This window comes from Chroicocephalus ridibundus, chromosome Z (genome assembly GCF_963924245.1).
Source record: "Chroicocephalus ridibundus chromosome Z, bChrRid1.1, whole genome shotgun sequence".
Classification (NCBI taxonomy): domain Eukaryota; kingdom Metazoa; phylum Chordata; class Aves; order Charadriiformes; family Laridae; genus Chroicocephalus; species Chroicocephalus ridibundus.
In genome coordinates, this window is record NC_086316.1 from 11,445,457 (window position 1) to 11,467,800 (window position 22,344).

General features: G+C 46.9%; 3 protein-coding genes across 4 annotated transcripts in view; 1 reads left to right on the forward strand and 2 right to left on the reverse strand.

Annotated features, from left to right (window-relative positions):
- Positions 1-786: 786 nt before the first annotated feature.
- Positions 787-7,461, reverse strand: GNG10 (G protein subunit gamma 10). The gene is made up of 3 exons (XM_063320217.1): positions 7,261-7,461; positions 3,446-3,577; positions 787-1,682 (listed from the first exon to the last, which is right to left on the reverse strand). The coding sequence occupies exons 1-2, from the start codon at positions 7,339-7,341 to the stop codon at positions 3,452-3,454; spliced, it is 207 nt and encodes a 68-aa protein (XP_063176287.1). The 5' UTR covers positions 7,342-7,461; the 3' UTR covers positions 787-1,682; positions 3,446-3,451.
- A 2,856-nt stretch (positions 7,462-10,317) lies between these two features.
- DNAJC25 (DnaJ heat shock protein family (Hsp40) member C25) lies at positions 10,318-18,420 on the reverse strand. Its single transcript, XM_063320216.1, has 4 exons — positions 18,107-18,420; positions 16,046-16,198; positions 14,036-14,506; positions 10,318-11,395 (listed from the first exon to the last, which is right to left on the reverse strand). Exons 1-4 carry the CDS (start codon positions 18,395-18,397, stop codon positions 11,273-11,275), a joined length of 1,038 nt encoding a protein of 345 aa, XP_063176286.1. The 5' UTR covers positions 18,398-18,420; the 3' UTR covers positions 10,318-11,272.
- Positions 18,421-21,591: 3,171 nt separating this feature from the next.
- ECPAS (Ecm29 proteasome adaptor and scaffold) overlaps positions 21,592-22,344 on the forward strand; it is a 67,945-nt gene continuing 67,192 nt past the window's right edge. The window contains exons 1-2 of one of the 2 annotated variants that reach the window (XM_063319343.1): positions 21,614-21,691; positions 22,108-22,152. In XM_063319343.1, coding sequence (XP_063175413.1) covers positions 21,670-21,691; positions 22,108-22,152 — 67 coding nt within the window. In that variant the 5' untranslated portion in view covers positions 21,614-21,669. Of the gene's footprint in view, positions 21,692-22,107; positions 22,153-22,344 lie in introns of both variants that reach the window. The other variant, XM_063319345.1, reaches the window with a different exon arrangement.

Consider the following 22,344-nt stretch of genomic DNA (forward strand, 5'->3'; position numbering starts at 1 on the left):
ACCTAGGGACACTAAGGAGGAAGGGGACCTGGGAGAGAAACAGATGTGGGGATGGCATGGGGAGGTTTTACTGCGGGAGGTAAAAGAAATACAAAGGGCTTGCCTAGGAGGGAGTGACCATCCGCCAGATGCTGGCCATTGAAAGGCATTTGATGTCTACTCTCTTCCCTCTCCCACCCTCCCTGACCTGAGCATTTTGACCTCCATCTGAGCCTCTGATCGCCTCTGCGCAAGTAGGAATAACCATGCTTCCCCTGGGCTTCCGCAGCGTGGGCACGTGTTGAGTACTAGAAGAAAAACTACCATATTCAAATAGCCTACAACGAAACGAAGCCAGAGCAAAGGAAAGCTCATAAGGAAGGATGTTCTCTTCTGTACTCAGAGGCATAATGTATACTGGCAGTACTAGGACTCTCATTTCAGTGTCCTCCTGCAGGACAGCAAGCATGAAAATCCTTTGACAAAGACTGAACTGCCTGGAGGACACTCATTGCCCCATTTCAGTTAATATTAATGACAATTAAGTACTCAGATTGCCAACTTGTTCCTTACAGTTTCAAAATATGTAAGTGAGCCTGATAACGTTACTATTTGCCACAAAAATGGTAAAAAGCTATAAATAAGATTTTTCTATTAGTAATACACATTTTCTAAAAATCCAACAGAAACTTTGTCTTCCCCAAAAGCCAAACAGCTTGAGGCCTCCACTCCCACTGCAAAATCGAAGTATCCTCTTCCTTACAATATCTGCTCTTTGTTACAATTAAACAATGAGTTCAAAGCCAGTAGGGAAAGGAATTTTATTTCCAAACTTCTAAAAGATTAATACAAACAATAGAAAGTAGACAAAATTAAAAACCTATTAAAAAAGTTAGTTGTCCTTGTAAAAGTGGTCCATAAAAAACCGAAGGCAAATGACCAAGCACATTTTAGTTAAGTTTTGTGTATTGCAAACCTTGACAATTACGCATGCAACTATCTTTGGGTGTTCGCGTGTGTTTTTAGTGTCTGTTTGGTCACATTTTAAACATGTCAAGGAAATCCCACCACAGCAGTACCTTTACGAATACAAACTAGGAGAAGCATTACAGATTAGAAGTCTTGTAAGAAACATGGCTGAGGAATCAAGTCTGTGCTACACATTGTGTCCAGCAGTTTCCAATACACGTCATTTATGGTCTTAGATGCACGTGAAAAAAAACGTAGTTGGTTCCAGGTCTTGGTAATGGAAGCAAAATTCCCTCTGAGAACATTACTTCAGTACTAACAGTGTTTAGTTCTATACTTCAACGATTCACTTTTTGGATGTTGTATTTTGAAAAAAACAGATTAAGTTTTTACTACCATTCCGGTGAAACAGTTTACCAAGATGGGAGTAAGCAATTTGGTAAAAATTCATGTATTTTTCTTTTCTAAAATGTAAGCTTCTCAAGTAATATTTGTGTAGTTAGCATAGTGCAGTAACAATGGTGACAATTATGAAAAGAATAAGAGTTACATTAAAAAATTTAAGAACATTAGCAAAAGATAGTGAAGTACAGATACACAAGAACAAACAGATAAATATCTAGGATATCATTTTTAGCCACACAAAAGTTAGGACACAGAGAGAGACTTCTCTTGTGAGGGAAAGGCAGTTGTTACTCATATCATGCTTGAAGGCAGCTCTCCAATGGCCTTCCCTATAAGAGGAAAAAAAGGGTTTATTAAATGCTGTCTTCCTAAGGAGACACATTTCTCTTACAAATTGTAACACAAAAGCTCCTTTGCACTGAGAAAAAACGAATAAACACTTTCCTTTGTTGGATGTTGGCACCCTTGAGTACTATAAAAATTTTTAATTGGCTTTTCAACTTTGCTCTTATTTTTTATGATCCTAACATAACTAAATCATAATAAACTAAATAATTGATCTATCAGCAAAAGATGACTAAATGACGTCTTGGGCTGAGCTACGCATTTCTAAAAGTATCATAAATTAACCATCAAACTCGTTTGACAAAATATTTTGTATCCTCTCAGGATGGTGCAATCAAACTTGAATCCTAGAAATACACACAGAAACACACACACACCAAAAACAAATATTAGAAAGGCTGCTTCAATAACGGAAGAACACGTGGAGCAGTCACTATCAATTTTATCTAATTTGCATGAAGAATTAAGGGTAGCACCTAAATTAATAAAATCTTCTACTTGTGCTTCCCCCCCCCACAAGTTCTTTCCAGAAGAGCATCTCATGCTCCGTTGTTCTCTTTCTTCAGGTCCATTCCTGTTTTGTCCAACCTATGTAGAAACAACCCAAACCGCACTATTGGTGAGGCACCAGCACAACTGCAACCTCAGGACCCCTGGCAGCAGGAAGGGGAAGATTTTGCAAGTATTTATGTTCTAGTTTAAACTCTGCCCTTAAAGAAAACATTAATTTTCACTTTGATAGCACTGTCAAAGAAAGAACAGAATTCAGTGGTTCTTCCTCTCTCTGTAGTTTTTTCAGCTCTTTAGCAGGAACTATTTTTATTTTTTCTTTTAAAAAAGAGTAACCCCTTCTGAATATCCGACTTCCACGTTCGTTTGTCATGCAGAAGAAATATGATTTTCCAACAAAAGTCATGGTGTGATCCTGCCCAAGACTACTATCATGCGCGGTCTTCCTTCCTCCTGCTGCAATCACTGATACCCGTGTGACAGGCGGCAGAAACAAGAGTGGGAACCTTGGAATTGGATCCCAAAGGCTTGCGGACACCGGACGGTCACCCACCCACCTGCTCTGCAAGTGTTCTGCAGGTACAAGCAATGCAGAGGGCTAAGGCTGAGAGAGTTCAGGGAGCATCTCGTCCTTCAGACCTGCGCTGAACAAGGGGGTGATGAGGGGCTGCCTCAGCTCCTCTCTGCTTCCACCGCTTTTGGTGCTGCACCATCAGTAAACGACAGAAAGAGCCCAAGGACAGACATGGCCAAAGGAACTGCAGTCTGATGCTGGAGAGAAAGTGTATTTTCACAAGGTTCTTGATTAAGCTGTGAGCCGGTCATCAGAGCACACGCAGCTGACACAGCTTTGTCTTACTTCTTCATAAAACACGTGACTGTGTTTTATGTCCGGCTGGGTCAAACGCAGCTGCGTGCCACAGACAGTGGCACAGTTTTTATTATTTTGGATGCTGATGATGACCTTAAAGCTGCTCAAACAGAAAAACTGGCCAACCAAACAAAAAAAACCACTCGTAAACAAAACCCCTCTAGAAAGAGCTGTAGGAAAGACACATGCTTCATTTGCCACACCTAAAAGAAACAGAAGACAATGTGTAGAGCCAGCAGGGAAGCAATGAACACTTTGCTACCAAGACCTTGACATTCAAAACAACTGTCGCCATGTGCCCTTGTACCTCCTAGGGCTTGAGTTTCAAATCAGGGTTGTTGTCGTGGTCATCTGTGACTTCATTACCTGATTTCAGAGCAGAGCACAAGAGCGGGGCTCTCGAAAGGGATTGCTCCCCGCAGGAACCCCAACAAGCAAGGCATCTTTGCAGGCATTCTGCATGCAATACTGCTGGAGTTCTGCAGCTGCCTGAGACACCTGTGCGGAAAGGAAAAAGAAAAACAAATCCAGAGCGGAAACTAATTCATTCACAAGCATCTATTAGGCACTTCCTCTTGAAGAACCATTATCAAACAGAGCTGGAGAGCAGCCAAGTCAGCTCTTGGATTCTAAAACACCAAGTGAATTCAGCACAGACACACATGTTCAAAGCGCCAATGAAACACACATGAAATACCATTCTAGTAATGAGCCAGAGGAGTGTAGAGGACTGAGGTGCAAGCACAATGGAGTTTGTCCTCATTAAAACGCACAGGGCCATGACAACAATGTTTTCCAATCCACTCTACTGTTTTCAGTTTTATATTTGAACTCTTATATCCTCGGATAATTCATAAAAAGGATTTTTGTTCCCAAACAGTTAAGCAACATGGAGTGTAACAAGGAACGAAAGCAAAAAGATGAGGATTTTAAGTCCAAATTGCCACCTTCCCAGGGCAGTGAAGCAAGAGCTTCAAATCCACACTCTGGCCTCCAAAGAGGACAGTCCAGAGCTGCAGAACAAGCCCAGGAACTCAAAGGCAAGATGCCTCCAGCACTGAACTCCCCTGCTCTCCCTGTGGACAGCAAGTCAGTAGCGTGCCTGTATTTTCGAAGGAAAATGTAGGGGAATTCCCAATTTTTCAGACACGAATTAGTAACAGCTGCAGAGAACTGTCAAAATACACACTGCCTGCTACATTTTTTGGAAAAGGAAATACTGAACATGTGGGTGAGAATACAAGGTCACTTCTGCCTTCTTACAGGACTCCTGAAATCAGGACTCCTGATTCTCCTTCCTGCACAACTTTGCAGTGTGGCCAGCGGAGGGACGACGCAGTAGCCACCAGCACCATCCACGCTCCCCGGCCTCCTGATCGAAGGGCCCAGCCAGGAGCCCTGGTGGGATTTTGGTTTTGGGCCATCCCATCTCAGAGCATCTGGAAGTGTGTGGGAAATCTGGCCTAGCATACACTTCCGTTTGCTGTTTGTCCTGTTCACCGCCTCCCAGCTCTCCTCCAGGACGCTCATCCCGGTAACTGCCTGAATTTACCCAGCAGCTGTCAGCATTTCAGGGAGTTGTTAGGAGTGGCATTTTCCCACAGCCTCCCAAGTTCTCTTCGGCGGATTAAAGGGAGAGGCGGCCACAGCAAGGATCCCTGCTACTTTGCCACTCCTCCCTTCCCTGAGGAGAACCCCCTTCTGGAGGCTGCAAAGGTGTCTCCCACCCTGCCCAAGCCCCTTGGACCTCCTGCAGCCTCAGCACCCTTGCCTCAAGCACAGTGCAGACTCTTTGCTAGTACCCAACCCCAGCCTCAAGAGGCTGCCCAGGGAAGCAGCTGAGGCACTACCCCTGGAGGTATTTAAAAGACAGGTAGACATAGTGCTTAGAAGTATGGTTTACTTTTTGTCAGAGTTAGGCTGATGGTTGGACTCAATGATCTGAAAGGCTGATTGACAGGCTGAGAGAGTTGGGGTTGTTCAGCCTGAAGAAGAGACGGCTCCAGGGAGACCTTATAACAGCCTTCCAGTACCTAAAGGGGGCCTACAGGAAAGATGGGGAGGGACATGTCATGAGGGAGCATAGCAATAGGATGAGGGCTAACAGTTTCAAACTGAAAGAGGGGAGATTTAGATTAAATATTAGGAAGAAATTCTTTCCTGTCAGAGTGGTGAGGCACTGGAACAGGTTGCCCAGAGAAGCTGTGGATGCCCCCTCCCTGGAGGTGTTCCAGGCCAGGCTGGATGGGGCTTTGAGCAGCCTGGTCTAGTGGGAGGTGTCCCTGCCCAGGGCAGGGGGTTGGAACTAGAGGATCTTTAAGGCCCCTTCCAACCTAGGCGATTCCACGATTCTATCCTGGTGCTCCTGGAGAGACACAAACCTGATTTTTGACATCTGTGTGAGAATTATCCATATAGCAGCAGGATGTTCCAGGACAGATCTGCCTACTCTTTGCCTTACCTATGCCACTGTAACATTCTTCTTCGCCTCTCCAGGTCACACAGAAAGTACACAGGTTTTTGCTGAATTTCACCACCGGACAAACACGCTCCCTGCATGCAAGATACGTGTGGGTACTTCTTTCCTACTTGGGTTTCCTCTTTCTGAAAATACTGTTCCTGTCTGCTTTTTTAGCTGGCAGGGTAAACAAAACTACCATTGGGACTTCACAGTATGGGATGTATTTTTAAAAATCCTTTCATGTCCAGCTTCCGCCTGAAAACACATTGTCTATTCAAAGTCGCCCAAACAACGTTTTCTGCTACCCAAGTTGTCCGCTAGAACTGATCCAAGTGGTTTTTCACCAGATGAATATATGCCTCACTGTTTTTACACTGCATGTCAAGAAACCCCTAGGTAACGCTTTTTATAAGACACAATTTTAATCATGCACCATTTCAGTTGTGATTATAAAAAGACCCAAACAGGTTCCTAGAACAGCAGACCTGGAAAGCGACTGCTGCGCACAGCGCTGTAAGAAAGACGAGACCAAGGTCTTACAAGGCCAAGCCTCGCTGGGGTACACGCAAACCCATAATAAAAACGTAGCCTTAAGAAGTCCAGCTACAGAATATGTTACCACCACAAAGCAACACCCAATAAACTACAAATGCTATCTTTTATGCCCCCTCCCCACCACAAAAAAAAGCGAGGAGGAGGGGGTACATGCCTCAAAATGAGCAGGAACAGAGATCCAGGCTATTGTTGGTGGTGTAAAGTCGGAGAAATGCCTAACACAGAAATGATTAACCAAACAATATCCCTCTTGCCACAAGAGCCTACATTTTCACTCTGCATCGCACCGTTTCTCACAGATTCCCACACATCATTGCAGTGATAAACAGCAGTCACTTTCAGTGACTCAAACATCTGTCGACTCAGTATTCCCTAAGAAAATTTAGTAACGTTAATTAATTGATTCAGGATGACATCCAAAAGCCATAGTGGTTTCACCTTGTAACGGGCACTTCAAGTTTTTCACTAGCCCAGGACAGGAATACTGATAAAAAAATATTCTAAAATATTTTTAAGTCAGTTAGCTAAGTTTCTGCAGCTCAGCACACCAGCACTGCGGTCAGACTAAGGAAGCTGGTGCTTTGTGACTGGCCAGAGAAAAATGGCGAACGCACGGAGGTGATGAGAGAAGAGGAAAATGCAGGACACAAATTAATTTGACCTTCATCACTTCACAGCCTACGCTGGATTTTCTGTGTGGCTGGAAAGAGCAGTTTTCGCGAGGCAGCTGTGAACCCCCTCCATCCTGCTGGGAACCAAGAGCAGCTCTGCATGGGTGAATTTGGGCTGTCAGAGGCGAAAAAAACAAACGGAACCTCGAGAGCTGGCAGAGGACAGGACCGCCGCGACAGCCTGCCTTTGTCTGGAGAAGAAGAAGGTTCATGCATGCGTAGAAAATCGCCTGATTTCCCCCAAAGAGCCGCAAACCCGCCGGCGCTGGGGGGCGGCTCCCCGCGACCCTGCTCCCTGGCGCACAATTAACGAGGAGCCGCTGTAATTATTTACGCCCCTGTAATGATTTTTACAGCTCCTTCCAGCAGGGAACGGCACTGGCGCGGCCGTCAGCCGCGGCTCGGAGCCCCCCCGCCCCGCCCCGCCCCGCCCCGGGGTACCCGCACCCCTCGCCCCCTTCCCGGGAACGAGCGGCTGGTCCCCCTCGGCGCACCTTGATCCTCTCCACGGCCGCCTCCATCTTCAGCTGCTCCACCAGCCGCTGCATGGTGCTCAGGCTGCCGCCCGACGACATGGCCGGGACCGGGGGACAGAGGCCGGCGCGGCTCCGCGGGGACCCGGCTGCGGCCGCTCCCGCTGCCGGCACCGCCGCCGAGACGCCCCGGGGAGGGGCCCGGCGCCCCCCGCCCCGCCCCCGGCCCTCCCCGCGTTGGGGCGGGAGCGGCTGCGGCGGTAGGAAACCTTGGTCGTTAAATAGGACGGGAAGAAAATATAAAAGGGGGAAAGAAGAGGAAAAAGGGAAAAAAAGGCAAGGGGGGGGGAAGGAAAAGGGAAAGAAAGTAGAGGAAACGGGGGAGAAAGGGAGGGAAAGGAGAAAAAGAAAAAAGGGGGGAAAGGGGGAAAGGAGAAAAAAGGGGCGGAAGAGAAAAAAGGCAAAAAAAGAAAAATATTAAAAAAGGGAAAGGGAAGAAAGGGAAGAAAGGGGCGAAATGGGGGGAAGAGAAAAAGGAAAAAAAGGGAGTAAAAAAGACAAAAAAAGGAAAAAGGGGGGAAGGTGGGAAGAGGAAAAGGGGAAAAGGAAAAAGGAGGGGAAGTAAAAAAGGGAGGGGGAGAAAAGAGGGTGGGAGAAAAAAAGGGAAAGAAAAGGAGGAAGGAAGGGGAAAAGAAAAAAGGGGTGGAAGGGGGGACTTGGGAGGGAAAAGGGAAAAAATAAAAAAGGGGTAAGGGGAAAAGGGAAAGGGATAAAAGGGGGAAAAGCAGAAAAATAAAAAGAAAAAATGGGGGAAAGGGAAAAAAGGGAGGGAAGGGAAAAAAGAAGAAGAAAAAAGGAAAAAAAGAGGAGGAAAGAAAAGAGGGGGGGAGGAGAAAAAAGAAGGGGAGAAAAAGGGAAAGATGAAAAAGAGCTCCTAGACGTCCTGCAAAGATTTAATGAAACCTCAGCTCTGCCCACAGGCAGGCGGTGGGTCAAACTGCCCAGCAGCTGCTGCCCGCGTTGCTGTATCCCCCCTGCGCTGCTCATCAGCATTTCACTGGGGGACACAAATAACTCACCTCACTTTTTGGCAGGGGTTTGCCAGCCATCGGAGTTTGCCAGACTGTTAAGAAGCTGTCGGGATGAAGCTCGCAGCCTTAAATGATTGCTCTGAACACAGGGAGGACCAGCCATGGACGTGGAAAGGACTCGTGCTGAATGTGAAAGGCCCTGGCTCTGAATACCTTTTCGACATTGAGTGAAATGTACATTTCACCTTATATACACTATATACTTGAAAGCACATACATGCTATGAAACAGATACCTCTTATCAACTTTTTTCAAAGAACTGTAAGGTGGTTGTTCTTCAAATCCTATTACCTTGTCACGTTCTTCCACACAAAGATCTCACTGCTACCCAGTACCAGCAATACTTGTTCACACAAACACTTCTCTCTGAAGTCATCTCAACTTTCACTGGCTTTACCGGATACTATTGTAACTCTCAGCTGCCTCATTCCTGCTTTTTTTTTTTTATATAATTGCTTTGTCAGATTCATTTCAAGATAAAATAGGTCCTGAAAATTTATGCCCAGCAGACAGACATCAATTAGAACTACAATGAGGTGTTAGGCTAGAAACACTCAGTAGCCTCAGCTAACAAGGTGTCACTGCAGCGTTGACAGCTTGGTAAAGACACACGAGATTTTTCTGTCCTTTAGCACAGAAATGTGGCTGCACTGCCACCGCCCAGCAAATTTTTGCTGCATCCCACAAATTTATGCCTGCATCTGTTTGTGTTCAAAGAGCTCGTATGTTGAGAAGACCAGGAACTCCCAAGTCGAGCCTGCAGAACGGCCCATTTCCAGCGGCTCGTACCACACCTGCTGACTTTCCTTTCTCCACTCACTCGGTGTTTACAGAGACGAGACACTGTTGCCGCCGACAGACACGCTTGTGTCCTCCCCAGGGACTGCCCCTCCATTGCATCAGTTTCCTCCTGTAGCATCAGGTCAGGAAATCAATCTTGATTAGAACTCACTGAGGCAAAAAGGGAAAACAGGTCTGTGTTTTGACTGCTTATTTGTATAACCCAGATAGTTGGCTTGGGAGGGAAAGGAGGGAGCAAAGTGAGGCACGAGGGCAAGGGCAGAGCTCTTAGCCTGCAAAACGGTGGCCACTCGTTTATATCCTGATGCACGCACGTGCCCAGTTCTTTTGCAGGTGTAACTGTCTTACCTGACAATCAAAACCACTTTATTTGTGCTGACCTTTATTCCCTTTGTTTCTATCACAGCAACTTCATCATACCCCCTCCCCTCCTACAGGAGGCCGACTGCGTTTTGGTGGATGAAGCACCAATACACCCAAGCTGTGAAGGTCTCTCACGTCATGAGCATCTCCGCAGTGTCCCTGCCACACCGCTACTGTCTCAAAGATGACTTCATGAAAGCAAGCACAACTTATTCTAGACACCTTCTTTAACAAATTTTAGATTTGAATTGACCATTAAATACAAAGTGAATTAAGTTTATAGCTACATTACCTGCAGCAGAGATGAAGGACAAATCTCTCTTCAGTTTTACTAATGCACACAGAAGTTAGCTATTTAGCATAACACTTCTAATATGCTTTTGAATATGTATTAAACACAAAACTGAGACGACATTCCAAGAACTAGTGAAAGATAATCTAGCAAAAGACACATAGAGAACAGAAACTCTTTCTCAAAAAATGAGGGCAGGTCACCTTTGCAGAATCAGAAAAGTCTTGCTTCAAAAATGGATCAATTAGCATTTTTAAAACTTTTAGCTATTACGGGCTTTGGCAGGAGTAGCAAGTTCAAGAGCTCCTCTCCCAGAACCAGTCTCCACGGAAGCCAGCTAACCTAGCACCGTCCTCAGCAGAAACACTTCTGAGGAATTTGTTTTTACAGATGTGATAAACAACAGCAGAAGCCCGGTCTGACTACACTCCTCACCCACCCCTTCCCCAGTAAAATTCCGTAATAGAAATACAGTAACAGTAACAGAATCCCTTTTACCAGCAAATCACGGAAACTCTGACCTGGTCTGAGTTACAGAGGAAACCACAGCATGCTGTTGTGCATTATTTATTCTAAGTACTCTGAGGTCTGATCAGAAGAGATACACATAAAGAATACTTTACATTTAGAATTTAAAACAAGTTCAGTATGTATATTATATAAACTTTTATTTACATAAGGCATCAAAATTGCCCTTTTTAACAAAAGGGTCATTTTCCCTTTTACCAATACTTTGGTGAAATAAACGTCACATTTAGTAGACTAATATTCACTGGTATACTTGTTCTGAACAAGCAGGTACAATCCAACACACAAGATGAAAAACCAAACGCAAAAGATCTAAGCACACTATTTCATGAATCACTCTGTAGAACAAAGACTTAAGGCTTGTTTGCATCACGATGATGATCAATCATGCATCATTTATTCCCACAAAGAACAAAATTCATTTCCAACTGGAGCAGGAATAGCAAAAGAAGTAGTCCGGTATAATCCCCATATTGTCTACATCAAAAAACAATTTGGCATCTTAGAAATTAGATTGAAAAGTAGAGGGGAAGAGAGAGGAAAAAAGGAAATGGCCCTTGCTTCAGAATCCTTTATAAGCATTTCCAGTGTCCGTTCGCAGGAACCCTTCAGTTTAAAAAGGAAAAACAGGACTTTCAAGGACTGATCTAGAAACAGTTTCAGAAAGACTAAAGTTATAGTTCCACTGATCATGAACATGAAATATGTAGAGAAAATACATTGTCTGGAATAATGAATTCCACACAGATCCCCAAGTAAATGTCATATACACATTGAGCTGAGCCTGTTTAATAGGTCTGATTTATAAAAACAGTAAACCTGTATTATTTTTCGGCCTGATTTAATAATTCCTGAGTTTTAGATCACTGCTGAGCCACAGCAGACAAAACTCTGAATGATGTAGTGAAAAGTTTTGCAAATCGCTTTCAACATTAGCACACATTTTGTTCAGCAACTTTCAGTCATCAATAAAAGTCAGTCTTCCGGGTCCTTCATTTTTCATCCACCGCCGATACCTCTTCCATCGAGGATCCATGGCCATCTTCTTCTTTAACTCTTCCTCTTGTTCTCGTTTATAGACCTGATAGACAGACAAAAGTTTTTAGTAAGGCTGAAGAAACAGCCTAAGTGAACCCCAAGGGGGGTGTAAGCATTCGCAGTTCCACCACTGACCAGCTTACTGTTTTTATAGGAGACTGAACTGCCACATAGAAGCAGCCCTTGACCAACATCAAGCCTAGGAGTACCCTTCAGCCAAGAAACCTACTGGCTGTAGTTGAGAAGCTCTGTATTTTTGCCGAGAGCAGAACTACCTCCTTGTAAGATGGTGCTGCAAGCTTTAAAATCCTTTTTTGCTAAAGAACTAGATGCTCATGCGTTCGACCAAATAAAATTTACAGTAAAGAACTGCTAATGCTCAGAAAGCTACATTTTGAGTCCCGTTTCAGCACACATAGTGTTCAATGCAGTTGCTCAGCTCCTCACTGTAGTTGTTTTCCCATTTCACAGTCCTTGTCTAGACAGAATACTACTATGGAACTTTTTATGACCAATTACATTTCTCAACTAAGTTAGTATCTCTGCATTAAGTACTGGCAGTACCAAATGAGAAGTAATTACATTCTGCCAAGAAATGGTGTCATTGTAATGAAATCTACGACTATCAGCAAAGTCAAGTATCTAAAAAAAAAAAGCAACAGCATCTGCATTTTCATTCTGGAAGGCAGTTTATGTAGACACAGCCAGTGTAAATCTCAACACCACACAGGTTTATATCATCTCAGTGTCATCTTACTTCTTCCCATAAGGGAATTAAATGTAAGGTTCTGCTACACATGAGCAAGATTTTAAAAATATTATAAATGGCTTTATAAATACATCAGCTCAATGTTCAGTGATCATACAGGTTTTAAGAATTATTAGACAAGTAACAGAGGGGGGAAAAAATATTGCAGAGCTCCACACTGTACCTGTGTATTGAATTCTTAGTCTTTCCTATCCTAAAAGGATGCTAGAAAACTGAACAACATGCAGATAGCCATCTCCAATGATCAAAGAACAGAAAAGCTTTTGGGGAGAAACACCTAAGCAGATTTTTCAGCCTAAAAAGATAGGACTAAATTTCAAGTAAGATATGGTATTGGTACACAGGAGCATAGGTAGCATGAGAAAAAGAGAATAAAGCATGATTATTCTCCATTTCCAATAATACAAGAACCAGCAGGTGTCTGTATGGCTTAAAAAAAACCAACTTCTACACGTATTGCTGAACTCATGACCAGATGGCACAGCAGACACTGGAAGTTTTAATGCATTCACGGGAGTGACTAGATAAGTTTATTGAAGAAAAACTCATTAAAGCAATTACCTACAAATACGCCATTTCCTTTTCAGGAATTCCCAAAGCTGCAAATTATAGCAGATTGCTATATGGGTGCAACTTTCACGTATTTTTCAGTAAAAATCAACAGCTGACCACCACAGGAGATGAGTCTGGGATAAACAGACATCACTTCTGGCAAATAGAGCTCTTTTATATTCAGTGACTAAATAGAAACAGCACGGATCCCAAACCATGTCATTTTTTTCTCTACAACAGCATATCCATCCTATCTTACTTTTTACATATAACATCTGCTTTGACTAGTAACATTACTTGATCTCTCGACTTCCAGATTGTTTTCTAGCAAACCCATTGTAATTCAACATGTTTATGTACCTGTTGGCTAATCCTTTCCTTACATTAGCATCAATTTTGCTATTTTCCTCTTCCAAGTTTCTAGAGTAATCCACACCTGCCTACTTTTAAAGAAGCATTCTCTAATCTTTGGTGCCCTGCCAGCAACAAAGGCAGTTCCGCCACCATCCCATTTCTTTCCCCAGCATATGCAGAGCTGCAGCAACATCTCCTCTTCCCCTTAAGCAGGCCAAGTTTGTGTTCCCAGATTCTCTTCCCACCCAGATGGCCCACATATGAGCTTCTGTGGAACAATGAAAACGTTTTGTCAGTCTGCCACCCCCCAGCATCCCAAGTCATCCTGGACTGTAAATTCCATGCTGTGGCTAATGTTCTTTCACTGGTCTCACAGAAAGATTAAAAAAAATAATTACGTACTGACTATTTAGTAGCTGGCTATCCATGGCAAGAGTTGCAGTTATGCCCAATGGTATTTCATATGTCATCTTTACTTGAACAGGTATACAGCACAGCAAGAACAGTCCCTGGCTAACTGAAGGCCAAAGAACAAGGCCTATCAAGGGACAGCTTAAAAAGAACGAGTTAGGAAGTAACAGCTTAGAAGACTGATGAAACAGGAGTTTCAGATGATCCAGGTAATCCTTATTACAAATTATTACTGTTTGGAGATCATTCTTCAACCCACTGTAATAATTTTGTCATACCACATAGTTATAATAAAGCCTTTCATCACATTAAACTAAATCTTGTATGCATAGATTGCCTAATAATCACGGGTGGATTGAGCAAATCCCTTCCTGTATGCATGGTCACAGTCAGGAGCTGATGTCTACCAGTCCATGAGCATAAAAAGTCGAAGAAAACACAGAAAGTGGTTGTCTAACGGTTTTCAATTCAGAAAGCAACAGCTAAAATTGAAGCAATGCTTAACACAACCCCGTCCCAAGCACCTTCACAAAATAGCCGTTCTGACTCTGGGAGTGCTGGATAACTAACATTAGCTTTTTCACCAGAGCCACCCACCTCATAGTTTTCTCGTATCCACAGCTGCCGTTCAAGAAAGGTCTCTTTTTGATGATCTTCTAGGCTGTCAAACTGAGACTGAGACATTTTCATGTACCTCCGTATGATATATAGTTTCTCTTCCACACCGTACTCTTGCCCTTTAATAGTGAAACAGTAAATCCACCAACAGTACCAAGCTACGTATTTGCACAAGTAAAAAGGAGCAAGAAGGATCTGAAATAGAAGGATATCATATATCTTGGGCTTCTGATAACCGCCTTTTATATCTATTTTATTTTTAATAATGTCTTTGATGATTTCTTCCTCTTCTTCACGAATTTCTTCTTTAGACCGCCTGTTCTTGCCTTTTTCTTTAGTTTTGTTGAGTAAACCTTGTTGCCTGGCAATCTCAGTAGCTTGTATACGGTATTTTGGCACTGTAGCAAGGTAGTTGATAGCTTCATTGTAACTACTCCACCAGCTGAAGAACTGTAATTGAAGAACAGTGCAAGTAAAAAAACCCATGTTTTTATACAGACACATTCCTATTTGGAGGTTTGCCAGGAAAAGAAAAATAATGCTGTCATACACCTTTAACCACAATTGCAACAAGGGTAAAAACTGAAGGTAACAGCACTTCTTCTGCAATATTACAGAAACTATAATTATTCCTGCAAACTTAGTAAGGCACCTGGAAAATAGATGTATAGATGTGTATCCCATAGCAATATACAGTGATGAGGACGGACAAGCAGACACTGTTCAGATTGGTTTTGTTCACAAGAAGACGGTGGCCTCCTGAAGGTTAATGCTAGGCTGTGCTGACCTTTCTCAAAAGCCCCCTTGGATTTATCAATAAAGTAGCTGGTATAAGAAATTTCATTATAAAATTGTTACCCATGTAAAACATGTAATTAAACATGGATTAAGTATGTGACAATCTCATTAGTCTGACAGGATTCACGTTACAAGATTCAACATCCTGCTCTAATCTCCAGCTACCCTCTGAATTTCAATGGCAAAAAAACCCCAAACCTGAACAACAAACCAGAAACACAGTGCGTGGGGTGAACACGTCTTATTGAGGCAACTTTTTAAAACAGCAGCATTTCACACTGTTCACCAAGATAAAGGGCAGACATATACACATTATACAACCTTAACAAAGGCCAAGAAGCAGAAACAACAGAAAGCAAGGGAGAGGCAAATCAGTTTACACAGACTTTTACACTGAATTTGCTATCATCTGGCAGCTGGACTGCAGGAACGCGAGCGTCTCCATTTACAGCCAAATTTAAGAAATAAGAGGTGAAATGAAACTCTGCCATTGGAAGTAGGTCTGAAGAGAAATTAAGTATTTGGCTGCACATACAACTGGAATTTCTTATTCCAAGCTCTCAAATTCTGATCAATGTATTTTTGTTTTAACTTCCAATATCTCACTAAAAGGTGAGCTATCTGCACCACAGAATAAGCTGTACCTTCATCTCTTAAACTTCTTGGGTATTTTTAATGACATTCTGAACCAGTAACCTAATAGATGCTAAATAAGAGTTATGCACCTTCTTCCACTTAAATATTTGTCAGCAATAGCACAAGTTTTCTCACCTAAAACAAACACAAGGCGTTTCCATAACTTTGGAACTATCACCTTCAGGGCAAACTTCCCTGAACCTGCTTATTTGCAGCGCTCGTCCTGCCTGTGCTCAGGAACAGGCTGCTCGCAGCTTGCCACGAAGAACTAAGTAACTCCTTTCAAAAAACTGCACTTGTCTCTACGAAATATCCTACCATGGAAAAAAACTAATCTCTACCTTTGTCCAAGGTACCAAGGGCAGTCAAAAAACTGCTCAGCACATCCTGACTTCAGACTTATTATGGATGCCACACACAGAAGTCTACCACAGCAGACAGGAACGAGCGTCCTCACTGACACTGTTCAACACCTGGCACATTACGAGAGCTGCAGATACTTCTCTTCCCGTTCAGAAACTCACTGAGCACTGTCATGTAAACACGGAATCTTACCTGAAACACGGAGATAGCACACACTGTAACTAGGATCACTATTCTGACATCCACTTTAGGTGCCAATCTTCTGCTGTAGTAGTGATAATAATGCCTGTAATACTCTTCAGGATGATCCAACATGTAGTCGTAATCTTTACGTGTTTCTTCATCCTGCAGGATGAGACGAAAAACATGCATAGGTTCAGATCACTGTTTTCACTTACTCTGTTATAGCTGCATTTTACGTCTCACTAATGACCGTGCTGCTACAAAACTGGCAATAGCCCAACTGAATATGAAATGCAGACAAAATCTTTGGTCCTTTTCTCATATTGTCAATTAATTTGTTCTTACACTCATCCGCCCACGCACATCTGACATATGTGGTCTTAAATGAATAAGCACGCGCTGCATGAAGACATTTAATACTGAAATAAAGAGAGGCAACTGAAATCCACATAATATGTATTTTTAACTTCAGAATGGGAAATCCAGATGGACTAGAGTTAATAAGTATCGCTCAGGAAAAGATTTTCAGATGCAGAACCTATTAAAGCGATTGTTTTACAAATCTTTTAGCATTAGCTTACAGGGCTGTGGAATCTGTCCAATGGAAGGCCATTTCAAAATCTCATTGTTCTCATTTTCTTGGAGTTTCTCCTCATTTTCAGCCATGTAATTAAGAGACGAGAAATTTAATTTTGCCATCCTCAGTTGCATTGCTTTCCTACCCCCAAAAAAATTCCCCTTTTTTCTCCCTTGCAGCCTTAAAAGTCCTACAGATTTCTTCCTTCCATTCCCGAGTCCCGTCCTGAGTCCCATTCCTGAGTCCCAAGCCAAGCACATTTTGCCCTGGTAAGCCTCCCTTGCAGATTCTATATGCTACTTGCGTCACCGTTACTTTTTCCTTTAAGGGTATACCCCTAAGTTAAAGCCCAGTCGGTTCATTCTAAATAGAAAAGGATTTTCAAGACAACAAATACTAAATAGAAAGAGATTTTCAAGAGAACTGTATCCTCCCCCCTCTACTCTTGGACTGGCTATTGCAGAATGTTTCTGGGGGTTTTCCCCCCACCTCCTCCCTGACTGCTAGTGGGAAACAAGACGGCTAAGCCCACACAAAGGAAAGAAAACCTAGAGCTGCAGATGCACACAGCGTGACCCTGTGAGGCTCCAGTCCTGCTACAAGAAGATGACACCTGCAAGGTGTGCAGGTCCAAATTGGGGCAGGATCCTGACGTTTGAGCCAGATCTCTTCCCATGGGTCAGGTGCATCAGGCGAGCCACATCTCTCCGGGGACAGACACAGCAGGTGAGCTGCAGCCGTCCAGCAAAATTTGGGAGGGAGTGATGTACCTTGGAGCATAAGTCTTATGAGGAGCAGCTGAGGGAGACGGGGTTGTTTAATCCGGACAAAGGGAGGCTGAGGGGAGACCTCACTGCTCCCTACAACTACCTGAAAGGAGCCTGTAGCCAGGGGGGAGATCAGTCTCTTCTCCCAAGTAACAGGTGATAGGACGAGACCAAACAGCCTCAAGTTGCGCCAGGGGAGGTTTAGACTGGATATTAGGAAAAACGTTTACACTGAAAGGGTTATCAAACATTGGAACAGGCTGCCCAGGGAAGTGGTGGAATTGCCATCCCTGGAGGTGTTTAAAACTGGTGTAGATGTGGTGCTGAGTGGCATGGTTTAGTGGTGGTTTTTGTCAGCATTAGGTTGATGGTTGGACTAGATGATCTGAAAGGTCCCTTCCAACGGAGACAATGCTATGACTCTACCTTCCCGCGGTTTTTTTTTAAAGTCACGGCTTTTCTCCTGGCAACACGCGGCTGCTTAATCTCCCTGCCTGCGGCCAAGCTCTTGCCCTACGCCACGACGGGTAGTCGGAGCCCCGGTAAACGGAACACAGAGGAGAGCAGCCTGCCCCGGCCGGCGTTAGCCCCAGCCCCGCACCTGAGGGAAGCGGCGGCGGCGGCGGGCGGCCCCTCCCAACCCCCGGCACGGCCCACCCGGGGCGGCCCCCTCCGCTGTCTCTTACCGGAGCGGCTCCGGCCGCGGCGGTGGTCCCGCTCTCTCACCTTGAGGGTCTCGTAGGCGGTGGCGATGAGGAGGAACTTCTCGTGCGCCGCCTGCGGCCCGCCGCCGGCCTCCCCCCGGTAACGGTCGGGGTGATACTTGCGGGCCAGCTGCCGGTAAGCGCGGGCGATCTCCGCCTTGCTGGCCTGGCGGCTGACGCCCAGCACCTCGTAGCAGACTCGCCGCCCGCAGTACAGGCCCTCCGTCAGGCCCCGAGCCCCCCGCGGCAGCAGGACCGCGCACAGGCACAGCAGCCACAGCCGGGACGGACCCGGGCCGCCGACCGCCGCCATCTCGCCGCCGCCGCCGCCGGGGCCCGCCCCGTGCGCAGGCGCGCACGGGGCGGGCCCCGGCGGCGGCGGCGGCGGCGAGATGGCGGCGGGGCCCCCTCAGTGAGGATCGGGCCTGTCCCGCTAAAACCACATTAAAATCATGGAGTTGTCTCGGTTGGAAAAGACCTTTCAGATCACTTCGTCCAGCCGTTGATCCAAACACTGACAGAACTAAAACAAGTCCCTCAGCAGCGCGTCTAGCCGCCTTTTAAGTGCTTCCAGGGATGGTGACCCGACCGCTTCGCTGGGCAGCGTATTGCAATGTTTGATAACCCTTTCTGTGAAGAAGTTTTTCCTAATATGCATCCTAAACGTCCCCTGGCATAGGTTGAGGACGTTTCCCCTTGTTATGTGGGAGAAGAGACGGACCCCCACCTCTCTACAACCTCTTCTCAGGTGGTTGTAGAGAGTGTAATAAATAGAATCATGTTTGTTAATCAAATCAGGCTTTCTTAAAGGCTGGTGAAAACTTACACTGTTTCGACTCTTCACATACTTAAATCGCAGGCATCCAGCGTGTTAGCTGGTGCACTTTGACACCTCAAGGCCTAAATCACAGGCATCTGGTGTGTTTTAACACTTCAAAGGGAAGAGCTAAGTTGTGAGATAAGCTGAAAAGGGTCTCCCCAAGGACACTGATAAAGATGAGGAGCCTTCAGCCTCACGACCATCAGGAGGCGGGACAAGACCGACCCCCTAGCAACACGTCGCTCAGACACAGAATATACCAGGATTGACACGTATACGGGAACCAGAAGAGTATATAATCAGCTACTTTCGGGAAGTGGGTGTGTACCGTTGGCGGAGCAAAGACTCCTCGGCCGCCCAGCGCTGTTTTGCTTGCTGCCGCTTGCTTAATAAACTAATTTGATTAATTGGACTGGTTCCTGTCAATTATTGGGCCACAATCTATAACAGAGAGCGAGGTCTCCCCTCAGCCTCCGTTTCTCCAGGCTAAAAAAACCTGCCTCCCTCAGCTGCTCCTCCTTGTTCTTCAGACCCCAGTCCAGCTTCATTGGCCTTCTCTGGACCCGCTCCAGCACCTCAATGTCTTTTGTGAGGTGTTTGACCCAAAACTGAACACGGTATTCCAGGTGAGGCCTCACCAGTGCCAAGTACAGAGGCACCATCACTTCCCTACTCCTGCTGGCCACGCTATTCCTGATACAAGCCAGAATGCTGTTGGCCGCCTTGGCCACGCAGGCACACTGCTGGCTCATACTCAGCTGTCTGTCCACCAACACCCCCACGTCCTTTTCCACTGGGCAGCTTTCCAGCCACTAAGCAGATCGATGCTTGACGCTGGAAAAGTCCACCACAAAAGTACCGGGCTCGCTGGAGAACACGTGCTGTTCTTCTGCTCGGGATGAGCATGCATTGTACACTGCCGGGCTCCTCTGCCCGCCCCCTTTTTGCATTAATAACTATCCATCATTTCCTTGAGAGATGGAGTTCGAGTCCCAAATCTGCTTCCTCCAAAAAATTCCACCTCCTTGCAGTGCATTAGGGTCCAGCCTCTCAGTGTCAAGGGCTGACACTCAGCTCCTTGGGTCTTGAGCTTGGCAAACAGAGCAAAAATTGTCCACAGCCGGTTTTGTCAACCCCCCTTTTTTTTTCTTTCAACCATTTTCTGCATCCATTGGGACAGATTACCAGCCAGTCCCATGCGGGTGGCATTAAAGAAGCTGGCCAGGGGGCATCATGCCATGCCGCCAGCTGCCAGGATTACCCCAGGGGTCTCTTCATTTGAGCATCTGGCTGACTCGCTCCCAGCAGAGACTGCCGGTGGCACTGGAGGACTCAGGAGAAAGACGCTGTGTGGGGTCACACCTTCCTCCTGCAGCCTGAGCAGCCCCAGGCTCAAGCATGAGGTGTTTTACAATGCAGATTTCTCCCTTTAGTTAATCACTTTGGAATACAGTAGCTCAGCAGTGACAGTATTGAACTTTTTTTTTTAAGTGGGATTCCTCAGGGAATACTGGGGCTAGTGCTGTCCAACATCTTTGTTGGTGACATGGGCAGTGGGATGGAGTGCACCCTCAGCAAGTTTGCCAATGACACCAAGCTGAGTGGGGTGGTTGACACACTGGAGGGAAGGGATGCCATCCAGAGGGACCTGGACAGGCTTCAGAGGTGGGCCTGTGTGAACACTATGAAGTTCAACAAGGCCGAGTGCAAGCTCCTGCACATGGGTCAAGGTAATCCGAAACACAAGTACAGGCTGGATCAAGAATGGGTTGAGAGCAGCCCTGAGGAGAAGAACTTGAGGGTGTTGGTTGATGAGAAGCTCAACATGAGCCAGCAATGTGCACTCGCAGCCCAGAAAGCCAACCACATCCTGGGCTGCATCAAAAGAAGCATGGCCAGCAGATCAAGATAGGTGATTCTGCCCCTCTGCTCTGGTGAGACCCCACCTGGAGTACTGTGTCCAGCTTTGGAGTCCTCAGCACAGGAAGGACATGGACCTGTTGGAGTGGGTCCAGAGGAGGACCACGAAGATGATCGTAGGGCTGGAGCATCTCTCCTATGAAGACAGGCTGAGAGAGTTGGGGTTGTTCAGCCTGGAGAGGAGAAGGCTCCGGGGAGACCTTCTAGCAGCCTTCCGGTACCTAAAGGGGGCCTACAGAAAAGATGGGGAGGGACACTTCATCAGGGAGTGGCGCGACAGGATGAGACATAATGGTTTCAAACTGAAAAAGGGGAGATTTAGATTAGATATTAGGAAGAAATGCTTTCCTGTCAGGGTGGTAAGGCACTGGAACAGGTTGCCCAGAGAAGCTGTGGATGCCCCATCTCTGGAGGTGTTCAAGGCCAGGCTGGATGGGGCTTTGAGCAACCTGGTCTACTGGGAGGTGTCCCTGCCCTGTCCAGATGATCTTTAAGGTCCCTTCCAAGCCAAACCATCCTATGAATTTATGGTTTTATATTCTGAGGCCTCGGGCTGAGGCAGCCACAGCCCCGGAGCCGGGTGAGGAGGGCAGCCGGGCAGCACGCTGTGGGCAGACCCGGGGCTGCGCCAGGATGCGGGCTGGGATGCGGCGAGCTGCGGGCCAAGATGCGGGCTGGGCGGGGCCGTGCCGGGCGGTGGGCGGGGCCGAGCCAGGCGGTGGGCGGAGCTCGCGGCTCGCCGGCGCCACCGTCGGCCGATAGGGGGCGCAGCTGTGCCGCCCGCCGCTCGCCGGGCCCGTTCCCTCCTCCGCCCCTGCCGGGAGCGGGGACAGCCGGCGGCCGCCATGGAGGTCAGCGCGGACTCGGGTCAGTCTGCCGCCCCCACGCCGCCCTTCTCCTCGGGACCCACCGGGAGCCGCGGGCGGAAAGGGGGGAGGGAAAGGCGGGAGTGGGGGAGGGCGGTAGAGCTCCTCGCGGCGCCGGCGGGCCGGTGCGTGTGCGCGGCGGGGGCGGGCGGCGGGGACGATGGCTCAGCTCTTTCTAAATATAAAACGGCGGTGACGGGAGGGCGGGCGCTGCCGTGCCCCGCCATCCCCCGCGGTGGTTGGCGTCGAGGAGAGCGGCAGAGAGAAGAAGAAGAAGGAGGAGGAGGCAGCGGCGGCGGCGGCGGCGGGAGGAGGAAGCAGCCGGCCCCGTGCCTGTGCCGAGCCGGCGGAGAGGGGCGGGGAGCGGCCGGGGCCGGGGCTGCGGCGCCTTTCTCACCGCCTCCCCTCCCTCCCCAGTTGGCAACATGGCTGCGGCCGCCGCGGCTGCCCAGGACGAGCTCAGTAAGTGGCCGCGGCGCCGGGTCGCGGGGGGAGGATCTCGATTCGGGGGCCGGGCCGGGAGCCGGGCCCCGTAGCTGAGCTGGAGGGGCGAGACCCCGATCGAGACCCCGATCAGGATCACTCCTCGGCGTCGTCCCCCCACCTCCGCCACGGGGCCCGGCTCCCGGCCCTGGGCAGCCATGTCGGGAAGCG

Coding starts and splice junctions, on each gene's coding strand:
- GNG10 (XM_063320217.1), bottom strand. CDS start 7,341: ATGTCGTCGGGCGGCAGCCTGAGCACCATGCAGCGGCTGGTGGAGCAG. Junction 3,578..7,260: donor CGGCCGTGGAGAGGATCAAG/GTGCGCCGAGGG, acceptor CTTTCCGCACAG/GTGTCTCAGGCAGCTGCAGA.
- DNAJC25 (XM_063320216.1), bottom strand. CDS start 18,397: ATGGCGGCGGTCGGCGGCCCGGGTCCGTCCCGGCTGTGGCTGCTGTGC. Junction 16,199..18,106: donor CCGCCTACGAGACCCTCAAG/GTGAGAGAGCGG, acceptor CTCATCCTGCAG/GATGAAGAAACACGTAAAGA. Junction 14,507..16,045: donor GTGCTATCTCCGTGTTTCAG/GTAAGATTCCGT, acceptor CTTCAATTACAG/TTCTTCAGCTGGTGGAGTAG.